General features: G+C 47.6%; 1 protein-coding gene across 1 annotated transcript in view; it reads right to left on the minus strand.

The window, feature by feature from the left end:
- Window positions 1-15,338, minus strand: part of LOC142259056 (uncharacterized) — a 223,566-nt gene that overhangs the window by 21,911 nt on the left and 186,317 nt on the right. Inside the window, 1 exon segment of the mRNA XM_075331583.1 lies at window positions 7,744-7,771. Within this exon segment, the coding sequence (XP_075187698.1) occupies window positions 7,744-7,771 (28 nt within the window).

Consider the following 15,338-nt stretch of genomic DNA (forward strand, 5'->3'; position numbering starts at 1 on the left):
CCTCCTCCTGCAGAGCCGCACACTAGATATATAATACCCTGCACCTACCTCCACCTGCAGAGCCGCACACTAGATATATAATACCCTGCACCTACCTCCACCTGCAGAGCCGCACACTAGATATATAATACCCTGCACCTACCTCCACCTGCAGAGCCGCACACTAGATATATAATACCCTGCACCTACCTCCACCTGCAGAGCCGCACACTAGATATATAATACCCTGCACCTACCTCCACCTGCAGAGCCGCACACTAGATATATAATACCCTGCACCTACCTCCACCTGCAGAGCCGCACACTAGATATATAATACCCTGCACCTACCTCCACCTGCAGAGCCGCACACTAGATATATAATACCCTGCACCCTATCTCCACCTGCAGAGCCGCACACTAGATATATAATACCCTGCACCTACCTCCACCTGCAGAGCCGCACACTAGATATATAATACCCTGCACCTACCTCCACCTGCAGAGCCGCACACTAGATATATAATACCCTGCACCTACCTCCACCTGCAGAGCCGCACACTAGATATATAATACCCTGCACCTACCTCCTCCTGCAGAGCCGCACACTAGATATATAATACCCTGCACCTACCTCCACCTGCAGAGCCGCACACTAGATATATAATACCCTGCACCTACCTCCACCTGCAGAGCCGCACACTAGATATATAATACCCTGCACCTACCTCCACCTGCAGAGCCGCACACTAGATATATAATACCCTGCACCTACCTCCACCTGCAGAGCCGCACACTAGATATATAATACCCTGCACCTACCTCCTCCTGCAGAGCCGCACACTAGATATATAATACCCTGCACCTACCTCCACCTGCAGAGCCGCACACTAGATATATAATACCCTGCACCTACCTCCTCCTGCAGAGCCGCACACTAGATATATAATACCCTGCACCTACCTCCTCCTGCAGAGCCGCACACTAGATATATAATACCCTGCACCTACCTCCACCTGCAGAGCCGCACACTAGATATATAATACCCTGCACCTACCTCCACCTGCAGAGCCGCACACTAGATATATAATAACCTGCACCTACCTCCACCTGCAGAGCCGCACACTAGATATATAATACCCTGCACCTACCTCCACCTGCAGAGCCGCACACTAGATATATAATACCCTGCACCTACCTCCACCTGCAGAGCCGCACACTAGATATATAATACCCTGCACCTACCTCCACCTGCAGAGCCGCACACTAGATATATAATACCCTGCACCTGCAGAGCCGCACACTAGATATATAATACCCTGCACCTACCTCCACCTGCAGAGCCGCACACTAGATATATAATACCCTGCACCTACCTCCTCCTGCAGAGCCGCACACTAGATATATAATACCCTGCACCTACCTCCTCCTGCAGAGCCGCACACTAGATATATAATACCCTGCACCTACCTCCACCTGCAGAGCCGCACACTAGATATATAATACCCTGCACCTACCTCCACCTGCAGAGCCGCACACTAGATATATAATAACCTGCACCTACCTCCACCTGCAGAGCCGCACACTAGATATATAATACCCTGCACCTACCTCCACCTGCAGAGCTGCACACTAGATATATAATACCCTGCACCTACCTCCTCCTGCAGAGCCGCACACAGATATATAATACCCTGCACCTACCTCCACCTGCAGAGCCGCACACTAGATATATAATACCCTGCACCTACCTCCTCCTGCAGAGCCGCACACTAGATATATAATACCCTGCACCTACCTCCTCCTGCAGAGCCGCACACTAGATATATAATACCCTGCACCTACCTCCACCTGCAGAGCCGCACACTAGATATATAATACCCTGCACCTACCTCCACCTGCAGAGCCGCACACTAGATATATAATACCCTGCACCTACCTCCACCTGCAGAGCCGCACACTAGATATATAATACCCTGCACCTACCTCCACCTGCAGAGCCGCACACTAGATATATAATACCCTGCACCTACCTCCACCTGCAGAGCCGCACTCTAGATATATAATACCCTGCACCTACCTCCACCTGCAGAGCCGCACACTAGATATATAATACCCTGCACCTACCTCCACCTGCAGAGCCGCACACTAGATATATAATACCCTGCACCTACCTCCACCTGCAGAGCCGCACACTAGATATATAATACCCTGCACCTACCTCCACCTGCAGAGCCGCACACTAGATATATAATACCCTGCACCTACCTCCACCTGCAGAGCCGCACACTAGATATATAATACCCTGCACCTACCTCCACCTGCAGAGCCGCACACTAGATATATAATACCCTGCACCTACCTCCACCTGCAGAGCCGCACACTAGATATATAATACCCTGCACCTACCTCCTCCTGCAGAGCCGCACACTAGATATATAATACCCTGCACCTACCTCCACCTGCAGAGCCGCACACTAGATATATAATACCCTGCACCTACCTCCTCCTGCAGAGCCGCACACTAGATATATAATACCCTGCACCTACCTCCACCTGCAGAGCCGCACACTAGATATATAATACCCTGCACCTACCTCCACCTGCAGAGCCGCACACTAGATATATAATACCCTGCACCCTATCTCCACCTGCAGAGCCGCACACTAGATATATAATACCCTGCACCTACCTCCACCTGCAGAGCCGCACACTAGATATATAATACCCTGCACCTACCTCCACCTGCAGAGCCGCACACTAGATATATAATACCCTGCACCTACCTCCACCTGCAGAGCCGCACACTAGATATATAATACCCTGCACCTACCTCCTCCTGCAGAGCCGCACACTAGATATATAATACCCTGCACCTACCTCCACCTGCAGAGCCGCACACTAGATATATAATACCCTGCACCTACCTCCACCTGCAGAGCCGCACACTAGATATATAATACCCTGCACCTACCTCCACCTGCAGAGCCGCACACTAGATATATAATACCCTGCACCTACCTCCACCTGCAGAGCCGCACACTAGATATATAATACCCTGCACCTACCTCCTCCTGCAGAGCCGCACACTAGATATATAATACCCTGCACCTACCTCCACCTGCAGAGCCGCACACTAGATATATAATACCCTGCACCTACCTCCTCCTGCAGAGCCGCACACTAGATATATAATACCCTGCACCTACCTCCTCCTGCAGAGCCGCACACTAGATATATAATACCCTGCACCTACCTCCACCTGCAGAGCCGCACACTAGATATATAATACCCTGCACCTACCTCCACCTGCAGAGCCGCACACTAGATATATAATAACCTGCACCTACCTCCACCTGCAGAGCCGCACACTAGATATATAATACCCTGCACCTACCTCCACCTGCAGAGCCGCACACTAGATATATAATACCCTGCACCTACCTCCACCTGCAGAGCCGCACACTAGATATATAATACCCTGCACCTACCTCCACCTGCAGAGCCGCACACTAGATATATAATACCCTGCACCTGCAGAGCCGCACACTAGATATATAATACCCTGCACCTACCTCCACCTGCAGAGCCGCACACTAGATATATAATACCCTGCACCTACCTCCTCCTGCAGAGCCGCACACTAGATATATAATACCCTGCACCTACCTCCTCCTGCAGAGCCGCACACTAGATATATAATACCCTGCACCTACCTCCACCTGCAGAGCCGCACACTAGATATATAATACCCTGCACCTACCTCCACCTGCAGAGCCGCACACTAGATATATAATAACCTGCACCTACCTCCACCTGCAGAGCCGCACACTAGATATATAATACCCTGCACCTACCTCCACCTGCAGAGCTGCACACTAGATATATAATACCCTGCACCTACCTCCTCCTGCAGAGCCGCACACAGATATATAATACCCTGCACCTACCTCCACCTGCAGAGCCGCACACTAGATATATAATACCCTGCACCTACCTCCTCCTGCAGAGCCGCACACTAGATATATAATACCCTGCACCTACCTCCTCCTGCAGAGCCGCACACTAGATATATAATACCCTGCACCTACCTCCACCTGCAGAGCCGCACACTAGATATATAATACCCTGCACCTACCTCCACCTGCAGAGCCGCACACTAGATATATAATACCCTGCACCTACCTCCACCTGCAGAGCCGCACACTAGATATATAATACCCTGCACCTACCTCCACCTGCAGAGCCGCACACTAGATATATAATACCCTGCACCTACCTCCACCTGCAGAGCCGCACTCTAGATATATAATACCCTGCACCTACCTCCACCTGCAGAGCCGCACACTAGATATATAATACCCTGCACCTACCTCCACCTGCAGAGCCGCACACTAGATATATAATACCCTGCACCTACCTCCACCTGCAGAGCCGCACACTAGATATATAATACCCTGCACCTACCTCCACCTGCAGAGCCGCACACTAGATATATAATACCCTGCACCTACCTCCACCTGCAGAGCCGCACACTAGATATATAATACCCTGCACCTACCTCCACCTGCAGAGCCGCACACTAGATATATAATACCCTGCACCTACCTCCACCTGCAGAGCCGCACACTAGATATATAATACCCTGCACCTACCTCCTCCTGCAGAGCCGCACACTAGATATATAATACCCTGCACCTACCTCCACCTGCAGAGCCGCACACTAGATATATAATACCCTGCACCTACCTCCTCCTGCAGAGCCGCACACTAGATATATAATACCCTGCACCTACCTCCACCTGCAGAGCCGCACACTAGATATATGGCTGCTCTGTGCTTCCAGGACCTGTGATGATGTCACATGGAGGGGAGGAGTCAGGGGTCACATGATCAGCTCCTCAGTGTATGCAGGACTCTGCTGTGCTGGGTGTCATGGTGCTGGATGAGGGGAAGATTATGTGTGGGGTCAGAAGGGGTTTACAGTGTGGATGTAGCAGAGCCGTGTGTGTACGAGGTGTACGGAGCGGAGCCGTGTGTGTACGAGGTGTGCGGAGCGGAGCCGTGTGTGTACGAGGTGTATGGAGCGGAGCCGTGTGTGTACGAGGTGTACGGAGCGGAGCCTTGTGTGTGAAGTGATGGCCCAGGGGCGCCTCTGGCTGTGTAGTCGTGGCACCCGAGGATTCAAGGCTCACCCCTGACTCCACCACTCCTTTAATGTTGGAGACTGACTTAGTGGGACAATGTGTGTCAGTGTCTTCGTCGGAAGGTGCACAAACAGTCCTCAGGCAGAAGTTGATGCCAATAAAAGATGACATTTATTTTGCACAGATACAATCCGGTCAGCAGAATTCGGCAATTTCTGTGGAGCTGGGGACAACCTGTCCAAACGCGCCCTCTAGTGGGGATATGCCCTGGGTACTCCGCTTCTCCGGGCTCCCACTCCTAAGTCAAGCACACACTGGACCCACACCAGCGGAATCAGACCTTGAGGTTGCGTACTCCTCCGTTGCTCCGGCGTCCCCTGATGTTCCGCTCATACACACTGCCACCGATGGTCACACACTGCTGTCCCGGATCCGACTCCCTTCCACACACACAGACCTTCCCTAGACATCCAGCCGACTCCTCCTTCCCCGGTGGCAACAGCCGTCCCACCCGGCCACTAGGGGGTGCCCTAACACTAACATACAATACAATATTAAAAATACACTTTTATTAAAACAACTTTAACATTTCCGGATGATGTTTCTTTTGTAGGGGTTATGAGCACCCACTACATGCCTCCCCTCTTAAAACCCGAGCCTCCCGGCACGGCTCTTCTCTAAAAACACACATGACATGAAAAAAAACCTTTTAGGCCAGTTCACAACAACAGCGGCACCAGTTCAGCGGCGCTCCCGGTCTTTAGGGCGCCCGGAGGCACAGCAGCGCTCCCGGTTCTGCAATGGCGCCCGGAGGCTCAACAGCGCTCCCGGTCTTAGGTGGCGCCCGGAGGCTCAACAGCGCTCCCGGTCTGAGATGGTGCCCGGAGGCTCAACAGCGCTCCCGGTCTTAGTTGGCGGGCAACAGGCCCGTAGAACTTTTAACAAAAACTTCTGCCGGTCTAAGAACAACACCGGTCTTTAAGCAAGGAATCTGCAGAGCTCTATTCCGGAGGCCAGGACCGCTTCCACTCCTCCGCCTGTGCCTGTATGTAGGCGCCCAGGGACTGCCTTGGCTGGCGGCGTAGCCTCCGGAACGACACGGGGGCAAAAGGTGGCTCTGCTGACGCAGCTTCTTCCGCTCCCGGCGGTGGTGATGGCGTCGCTGCCCGGGGTGGTTGTGGTGCAGGTGGCGGCACATCTAGGACGATGACCGGTCTATTGGTCACGCTCTGGTTCACAGCTACTACCGGGGTAACCTTCTCCGGGTCAGATGATGCTTCCGGAGCAACCGCCACGGTGCGCTTGGAGTGAGAAGGCGCGGTCGGTACCGGCTTTGGGTGGCTCCGGCGCCGTTCCTGCTGCTCCTCCCACTCCAGCTCTTGCTGCCACTGGGCCGCTTCCCGGGCGGTCGGCATCCGGTTGACACCAACGGCGAACAGGCCGCGACTTCCCGCATCCGGGAGAAATTGGACCTTCTCGCCCGGGTACAAAGTATGGAGTCTCTTGGGCAGGCCCTCCACATCCAGGTGGACTCTATTGTAGAAATAGTCGTCCCCCGTGTTGACCTCGCGGATGAACCCGTACCCCTCCTGCTGGTTAAATTTCTCCACCACTCCGGTGGTGAATTGTAGGGCCAGCTCCTCACCGCCGGGACCGGACAACATTTCCCGGACAATGGTTTCAGCCAGTAGGCGTTCCCGGATAGGGTCGGGAACCGGGGACGGAGCTCTGGGGGGTGGTACAGAGGACGGGACGATGACCGGATCCCAGACGAAGCCCAGGTGGTCTTCCTCCAGCCGCTCGGCAAACACTTCAGCCGGCTCCCCAGATGGGACAGGGGGTATGGCGGCGGTGGCACCAGGCTGCGGTGTCTCCCAAAGGGAATATGTAATCCCCGGAATCCGGTCTGTCACTGGAGGCTGGGTGGCGTACGTGGCCCGCACTTCCGTAACGGTACCTCCGGTCTTCGCGTCCCACGTGGTTTTCCAAGTCACCTTCTCGGGGCGCGTGGAACCTCCCGGTCCAGTCGGAAGATCCACCAGCGCTGCCTCGCGTGCAGTAGCAAACTTCGGACGCCCCCGGCCTACGCTGACCAGAGCCATGGTGGTGGCAAGCTCTTCGGGTTGTCCTGAAGTCTCCATCACTATCTCCGGTAGTTGTCCTAACAATGGCGATGTCCAAGCTGAGACTGCGGAGAGAGAGGGCGGGCCTTCGTTTCCCGCTCTTAAACAGATCCCTCCCCCAGCCTCACGCATCAGCTTGACTCCTCCGCGGCGGTACTTCTTTTTCTTCCGAACACCGCCCACTACGTATGTCTTCTTCAATGCCCTGGGACTGGCGCCTCCCCTCTTTGGGCGGAGTACTCTGTACCTCTTCCTCGGCACCGGCCAGCCCCAGGCTCTTCTTTCGGCGCCAACTTTTCACGCCTTTTCTTCCACTTCACAGATAACGGCCCTCTTGCCGCCATCTTGTACCCGGTCCAACGCTACGGGCACTGTGTTCTCTTCCCACCAGGGGACTGGAAATCTTCCCTCGTAGTCGGGATCCTGTGCCCCAGGCACGACCTGATCTCCAGCTTCTTGGGTCCCTGGCAGGGGACTCGCATCCTGCCGACTACGCCACATGAAGTGATGGCCCAGGGGCGCCTCTGGCTGTGTAGTCGTAGCACCCGAGGATTCAAGGCTCACCCCTGACTCCACCACTCCTTTAATGTTGGAGACTGACTTAGTGGGACAATGTGTGTCAGTGTCTTCGTCGGAAGGTGCACAAACAGTCCTCAGGCAAAAGTTGATGCTAACAAAAGATGACATTTATTTTGCACAGATACAATCCGGTCAGCAGAATTCGGCAATTTCTGTGGAGCTGGGGACAACCTGCCCAAACGCGCCCTCTGGTGGGGATATGCCCTGGGTACTCCACTTCTCCGGGCTCCCACTCCTAAGTCAAGCACACACTGGACCCACACCAGCGGAATCAGACCTTGAGGTTGCGTACTCCTCCGTTGCTCCGGCGTCCCCTGATGTTCCGCTCATACACACTGCCACCGATGGTCACACACTGCTGTCCCGGATCCGACTCCCTTCCACACACACAGACCTTCCCTAGACATCCAGCCGACTCCTCCTTCCCCGGTGGCAACAGCCGTCCCACCCGGCCACTAGGGGGTGCCCTAACACTAACATACAATACAATATAAAAATACACTTTTATTAAAACAACTTTAACATTTCCGGATGATGTTTCTTTTGTAGGGGTTATGAGCACCCACTACATGTGTATGAGGTGTACGGAGCGGAGCCGCGTGTGTACGAGGTGTACGGAGCGGAGCCGCGTGTGTACGAGGTGTACGGAGCGGAGCCGTGTGTGTACAAGGTGTACGGAGCAGAGCCACGTGTGTACGAGGTGTACGGAGCGGAGCCGCATGTGTACGAGGTGTACGGAGCGGAGCCGTGTGTGTATGAGGTGTACAGAGCAGAGCCATGTGTGTACGAGGTGTACAGAGCAGAGCCGTGTGTGTACGAGGTGTACAGAGCAGAGCCGTGTGTGTACGAGGTGTACAGAGCGGAGTTATACTATAAACTGGGATAAAACAGAGGTAATGATGCTACGAGCCCCCCAGGCCGTTGTGGGCATCGAGATCTCCCTGCCAGTGGACTACCCGCTCTTTACAATATCGGGGAGTGAACGTGACGAGGCTCCCGGCCAGATTATATAATGCTAATGTCACACTGTATAGCGACAATTTAGCATCCACTCTGGTTACATGGAGAATCTTCAGTTTCTCGTATCTGGGTAGAGAGAACCTAATTAACACGACAGAATTTCCACCTCTTCTCTATCTTTTTCACAAGGGAAAAAAGAGGAAATCTTTCAGCTCACCTTACCCCTTTGAAGATCTATTGCTCGGATGCTGCAATGCCGAACAGGGATATATGGAAAAATAGAAAAATATCCAGCAACCGATCTTCTAAAAATCCAGATCCTTTATTTTCAAATTGTTAAAATCATAGAAATGGCAGTACAATAAAGCCAGAGAGCCATAATGTCGAAAAACAGACGCGTTTCGGAAAGTTTTAGTCCTTAATCATTGTTTCTGACATGAGACTCGTGCTATATGGCGTTTTACGTCATTTCCTCAGGGTCATGTGTGATGGAAACACCAATACGAATTAATTCTATGATCGCCATGAAGCACCTGAGTAAAAGGTATATTTGATAAAAAGAAGAAAACAAAAATATTAAACAACATAGTATACAAATGACAAAAGGGAGAGCACACACCGTCTTATAAAGACATAAATGGTTAATGATTCTAAAAAAAAGGAGTTATTCATTGTAATGAAATAACAAGTCCTGTTTATATTTAACCCTTGTGGACTTCTGCTCTGCAAAATGAACATCCACCAAGCCTCCCGATTTAGGTGTTTTCTTTTGTGGTCTCCACTACGTGGAGATGGAAAAACTTTCTCGATAGCTTGGACCGGAAAAGAACTTACATCTCCATGGTGGACAATTGAAAAGTGCTTAGAAGCTGCTGAACATTTAGCTGTTAGTTTATTACGTGCATCTGAGAGATGCCGACGTATGCGATCTTTGAGGGGACAGCTTGTGCACTGTGTATTGAAGGTTGCAACTAGTGCATGTGATTAAATATATTACGAACATGGTGTTACAATTTATATAGTGTTTTATCTGATAGTTTTTTTGAGTTACTGAGGACTGGAAGATTGTTCCAGGCGCTGCATAATTGCAGCACATGCATACCGTGTGGCCACATTTATAAAAAACGGTCATGTTTAACCAAGTTTTTTCTTTTGATAAATTTGTGCAAAAAAGCCTTGAGGAGAGGAAGTCTCCCAATGTGGAAGCTTATATAGCTATGAATCTGACATCTTGGGAGAGAATAATTTTCAATTTAGGGTCTTGGCATAGAATGGGTACATTTATTTTGATAAGATTGGTAATCAATGTGAATTGAGCGCTATATGCTGCGGAAAAAAGCACCCCACTATTGTCAGTATTAGACTTTTTAGGATTTATTATTTTCTCTTTCAAGATGTCAGATCTGGTCATTTTATCCACCCTGCCAGCAGCTTTTTGGATCATCCAATTGGGATAATTGTTATCTTTTAATCTGGATTCCAGTAAGTTTTTTTCCTTCATAAATATATTAGATGAGGATGAATTCCTTTTTAATCTGATCATTTCTCCTAAGTAGATATTTTCTATTACTTTTTTCTTTTGGCAAGTATTAGCTAATATTAATGTGTTACCCGAAAGTTCCTTACGAAATGGAGAAAATTGGATGATGTTATCTTCATTAATGTGTACTGTGACATCGAAAAATTCAATAGAGTTTTTTTGGCTTTATGTGGGAAGCGTAAGTTGATATCATTGTCGTTGATGTAAGTGACAAAATCAGAGATAGAATCGTAGTCCTCGTCCCATATCAAGAGCAGGTCGTCAATGTAACGACCTAGCCACTTGATATGGGACGAGAAGGGATTCAAATTTGAAAAGAATTCTTCCTCACATGAAAATATTTGTGATGGAGGGGGAGAAGCCCGCCCCCATCGATGCTCCCCTTTTTTTTGGAGGAAAAAAGTGTTATTAAAACTGAAAGAATTTCTAGTCAGAAGGAAATCAACTACTTTGCACAAAAAGCTTTGTACTGGTATGTCACACTTAATATATTTGGCCAGATGTAAAGATAATTTTTGTAAGGCCAAGTGGTGAGGAATAGAGGGGTAAAGACTAACCCCATCACAGGTTAATAAGACACAGTTTTTTGGCATTTTTTTACCATCTAGTGACTGTATAACATGTTTCATGTCTCTAATATATCCCGGTAAATCTTTAACCAAGGGCTGGGGATGCAAGTCCACCCAAGAGCTGAGTTTTTCTCCCAGACTCCCAATGCCCACCACAATGGGGTGCATAGGGGGAGGAAAAATTTGTTTGTGGCATATGGGAGGGAATGAAAGATGGGAAACACTGGAAAATTGACAAATATATCGTCCACAGTTTTTTGAGAAAAAACACCCCCCTTTACTCCTTCTTGTAATAATGTACTCAATTCATTTTGAAATTTCTTAGTGGGATTAAAACTCAGCTCTTGATACACTTCTACATCACTCAGCATGGACAAATTTAATTTATTGTATAAGCCTGCATTCATAAGGACAACCGCCCTCCCTTGTCTGCTTGCCTGACTAATAAGTCAGGATTGCTTTTTAGACTGGAGAAGATTGCTTTTTGTTCCACATGGCTTATATTATATTTAGTAGATTGACAAGATTTTTTGAGATGCTGTAGTTCCTCTTCTAAAATTTCTTGAAAAATGTCCATAACCGGAGGTCTGGAATTGACAGGGTAGAAGTATGGATTTTTTGTTTTAAAAAAATTAGTAAGGATAGAATCTTGTATAATGGAATCGCTGGAGAGACGTTTGAGATCTCACCGGCTGCATTGTGCTTGGAAGCTTCCAATGTGTGCTGAATTAGTGTCTGCACGGGTTTCCAGGGGCTGTCATTTTCTGAGTCCACCTCAAAGTAATGGCAGCGTAAGGTAAGTAAGGGAACAAATCTGTTTATGTCCAACAAGGTATTATAAAGATCAAACTCTTTTGTAATTTTTTAATGGTTTTTAGCAACAAAAATAAAAAATCACAATATAATCCCCTGCAGTGCGGAGCCCGGATGTGAATACACTGAAAAGCAGCAACAACAATGATAAAACTGGCACAAAAATCAGCATCAAAGTGGCACCGAAGAGCGTTATATAAAACCATAATAATTTGCCCATAGAGTGAAATCAGAGAACAATAGCGGCTTTCCCTTTGTGATTACTAATTAATGCCAGAAACCCATTTACATCAGCCGGAAGTGAACTTTACAGAACACCAGCTACTTATTCACATCTGGATGAATTGGCTATTTGCTCACTTTGCTGCCAGTTCTGATACCCAGAACCCATTTGGAGTGACCTGAGTCTGATGTGAGACATCACTATATAATGGTGGTGGGAGATTAGTGACCCAAGGCCATTTAACCGTTTCAAAAATACCCTCCGGTGCCCACTTTGATGGCCATTTTTGTGCCACTTTTATAGTTTTTGTAGCTGCTTTTAAGTATCTTCATATGAGGGATCCTCGCTGTATTGTACTTTATTATTCGGATTTTTTTTACGTTTGTTGTTAAACCTGTAAAAAGAAAAACAGAAAAAAAATGCAAATAAGAAACCAACTTCAGCATCGAGTTTTTATTGCTGATGTCGAGCGATACTGGTGGGAAAATAAGGGAAATGTCTGTGATTACCACATATATACCCTGCCCCCCGCAGTGACTGACAGCCGCTCAGCATTAGAACCTGCTGTCAGTCAGTGGTGAGAGCGAGTATACAACCACTGATCACTGTATACTGAGCAATGACTAAAACCTCATTGGGGCCATCCCTATGACTGAAAGCCGGACACTGTCATATTATATGTTTATGATCACATGTAAATATGTCTTAGCTATTTTGTAACCACTAATTATCAGCAAAGTTGAAAAGAGGAATTTAATACATAACCTTTAATAAAGTATTAGTTAAAACGTTGCTCAGTGATGCAACTATAAAATTTGTACAAACAAACAGAAAACCCAATTCAAGTCCGTCTGGACCAAATCACAATGAACTATAGCAGGAGCTGGTACACCGATTAGGAATAATCACCGTCAATAATGTATAAGTATACTTCAGACAGGCTCCATAGGTTCAAACATTCAAAAGGTATCCGAGGTTTACAGATACTCCTAATTAATTGATATGATCTGATTGCTAGGCCAAAGAAACCTATATCCGTTAATGTGCTAGTTCAACCAATATGCTCCAGTGGGAACAAAAAATGATAGTACTCTCCCAGACTTATATTAATGCTGCATGATGGTACATTGTTAGTATCATACAAGAGTACCCTCTCATAGTTATATAAAAATGCATTACATTAGAATTGTTATTTCATTGTAAAGAACAACTTAAGTGTTTCACCAATATTATTCCAGGAGACTGAGATATTACCACTAAGGCATGAACCCGAACAGTGGTGTACTGTGGGTTTATCCAAAGTAATCTCAGAATGGCCGAACTAACGTTCTTTATGCCCAAAGATTATGCATACAGATCAACAAAATCCTATCAGTGTGTAATTACACAAATGATAACTTGAAAAAAAGAGGTTGGTCTCAACCATTTGTGGATCCGGGTCAGTCGTTGGAGGGGGTCAATATTGAAAGATAAAATAAAGAAATCCTGTGTCAGGGCCTTACAGAAGGAGTGATTACTAAAACCGAATTTGAATTTTTGATGCCTGTAAACCCCGTTGTGGCAACTTTTATAGTTTGCCCAAAATTCATAAAGGGTTAAACCCATTAAAAGGTAGACCCATTGTATCTGGCGTGAACAACATCAGTCAAAACAGTGGGCTCTATCTGGATGAAATATTGACTCCTTTTGTCTTGTTTTGTCTTTGTTTTGCCTTGCCATCATACGTGAGAGACACCTCTGATTTATTGAATATTTATTAAAACCGGATGGCCTTTCCGTGGACCCCAAAACCCTGCTTGCAAGCATTGATGTTGAGGCTCTCTACTCCTCCATCCCTCACACAAGAGGCATGGAGGCATTAGACAGTTTCCTCAGCACTAGAGGGCTACAATTTAAGACCCATAACACCTTTGTCAAACAATTACTAAACTACTGTCTTGCACGCATCTTCTTCCTTTTTGATCACAGGTTCTTCCATCAGCTCAGAGGCGTGGCAATGGGGTGCCCTTGTGCCCCCACGTACGCAAACATCTATCTGGGCTGGTGGGAGGAAAAAGTGTTTTTTGACAACACCTCTGAGGCTCACATGTACTATCTGTCTAAAATAGAACTATGGCTCCGCTATGTGGATGATGTCTTCATCCTGTGGTCGGGAACACAGGATGAATTCCGTTCCTTCATTAGCCTGTTGAACATTAATAATTTGGGTCTGGCTTCACCTGTGAAAATAACGAAACAGAAATTGCATTTCTGGACGTTTTAATCACGAAAAAAGTAACAGGTGAGATTTGTACAGATATGTACCGCAAACCTACATCAACAAACTCTCTCTATTACGATGGGAGAGTAGCCACCCAATAACATTGAAACGTGGCATACCAAAAGGTCAGTATCTGCGGGCTCGCAGGAACTGCTCGGACCAAGAAATGTTCAACAGAGAAGCTAGGGACTTAAGACAAAGATTCCTAGACAGAGGTTTACCCAGGTCACGTTTTGAAAAAAGCGTATGGAGAGGTAAAAAATAAGAATAGGACAGAACTTCTCAACCCAATAATAAAAAAAAACAACCATCAAAAACCGAGCCTTTTACATTTATTACAACCTATGACAATGGAGCCCAGAGGGTAAGGAAGATCTTGCAAAAATATTGGGGAGTACTACAGATGGACGACGACCTGAAAGTAGGCCTTTGTGATCAGCCTAGTATCACCCATAAAAAGGTTGTTCCCTGAAGGACCGGTTAGTCCACAGCCATTTCAAGGCACCATCCAATGAAACTTGGCTTAAATCCAATATCACAGGATGTTATAAATGCGGGAATTGCATTGCCTGCCCCAACATAATTAAAAGTAAGACATTCATCAGCCATGTAACAGGGAAAGAATAAGTCATCAAAGATTTTATCAATTGTAAGTCCGAAGGTGTGATCTATAAAATGACATGCTCTTGCAATAAAGTGGTATTGGTAAAACAAAGCGAGAACTGCGGCGGAGAATTGGTGACCATCTGGGGGATGTTTCACACAAAAGAGACACCCCCATCGCCAGACATATTAATACAGTACATAGCGGTGACACACAATCCATGCGGTTTTAAGGCATTGATATTGTGAAGAAACCACCGAGAGGTGGCCCCTGGGACCGGTCTATTTTACAGAGAGAATCCAAATGGATTTTCACCTTAGACACAACAGCACCAAAAGGTCTGAATGAACAACTGAGTTACAGTTGTTTTCTATAATGCTTTTCTCTGTTTACCTTACTATCCTCCCCCATCCCATCATTTATAATGCACAGATTTGTGTAGGTGATACTCTGGTAAATTTAGTCTGTTTTCCCGTCCAGAAAACCTTTTATGAGCTAACCAAGAAACCCTCAGTGAACTTTTTCGCCGTGCACAAACGAC

Source organism: Anomaloglossus baeobatrachus (assembly GCF_048569485.1).
Source record: "Anomaloglossus baeobatrachus isolate aAnoBae1 chromosome 5 unlocalized genomic scaffold, aAnoBae1.hap1 SUPER_5_unloc_23, whole genome shotgun sequence".
NCBI lineage: Eukaryota > Metazoa > Chordata > Amphibia > Anura > Aromobatidae > Anomaloglossus > Anomaloglossus baeobatrachus.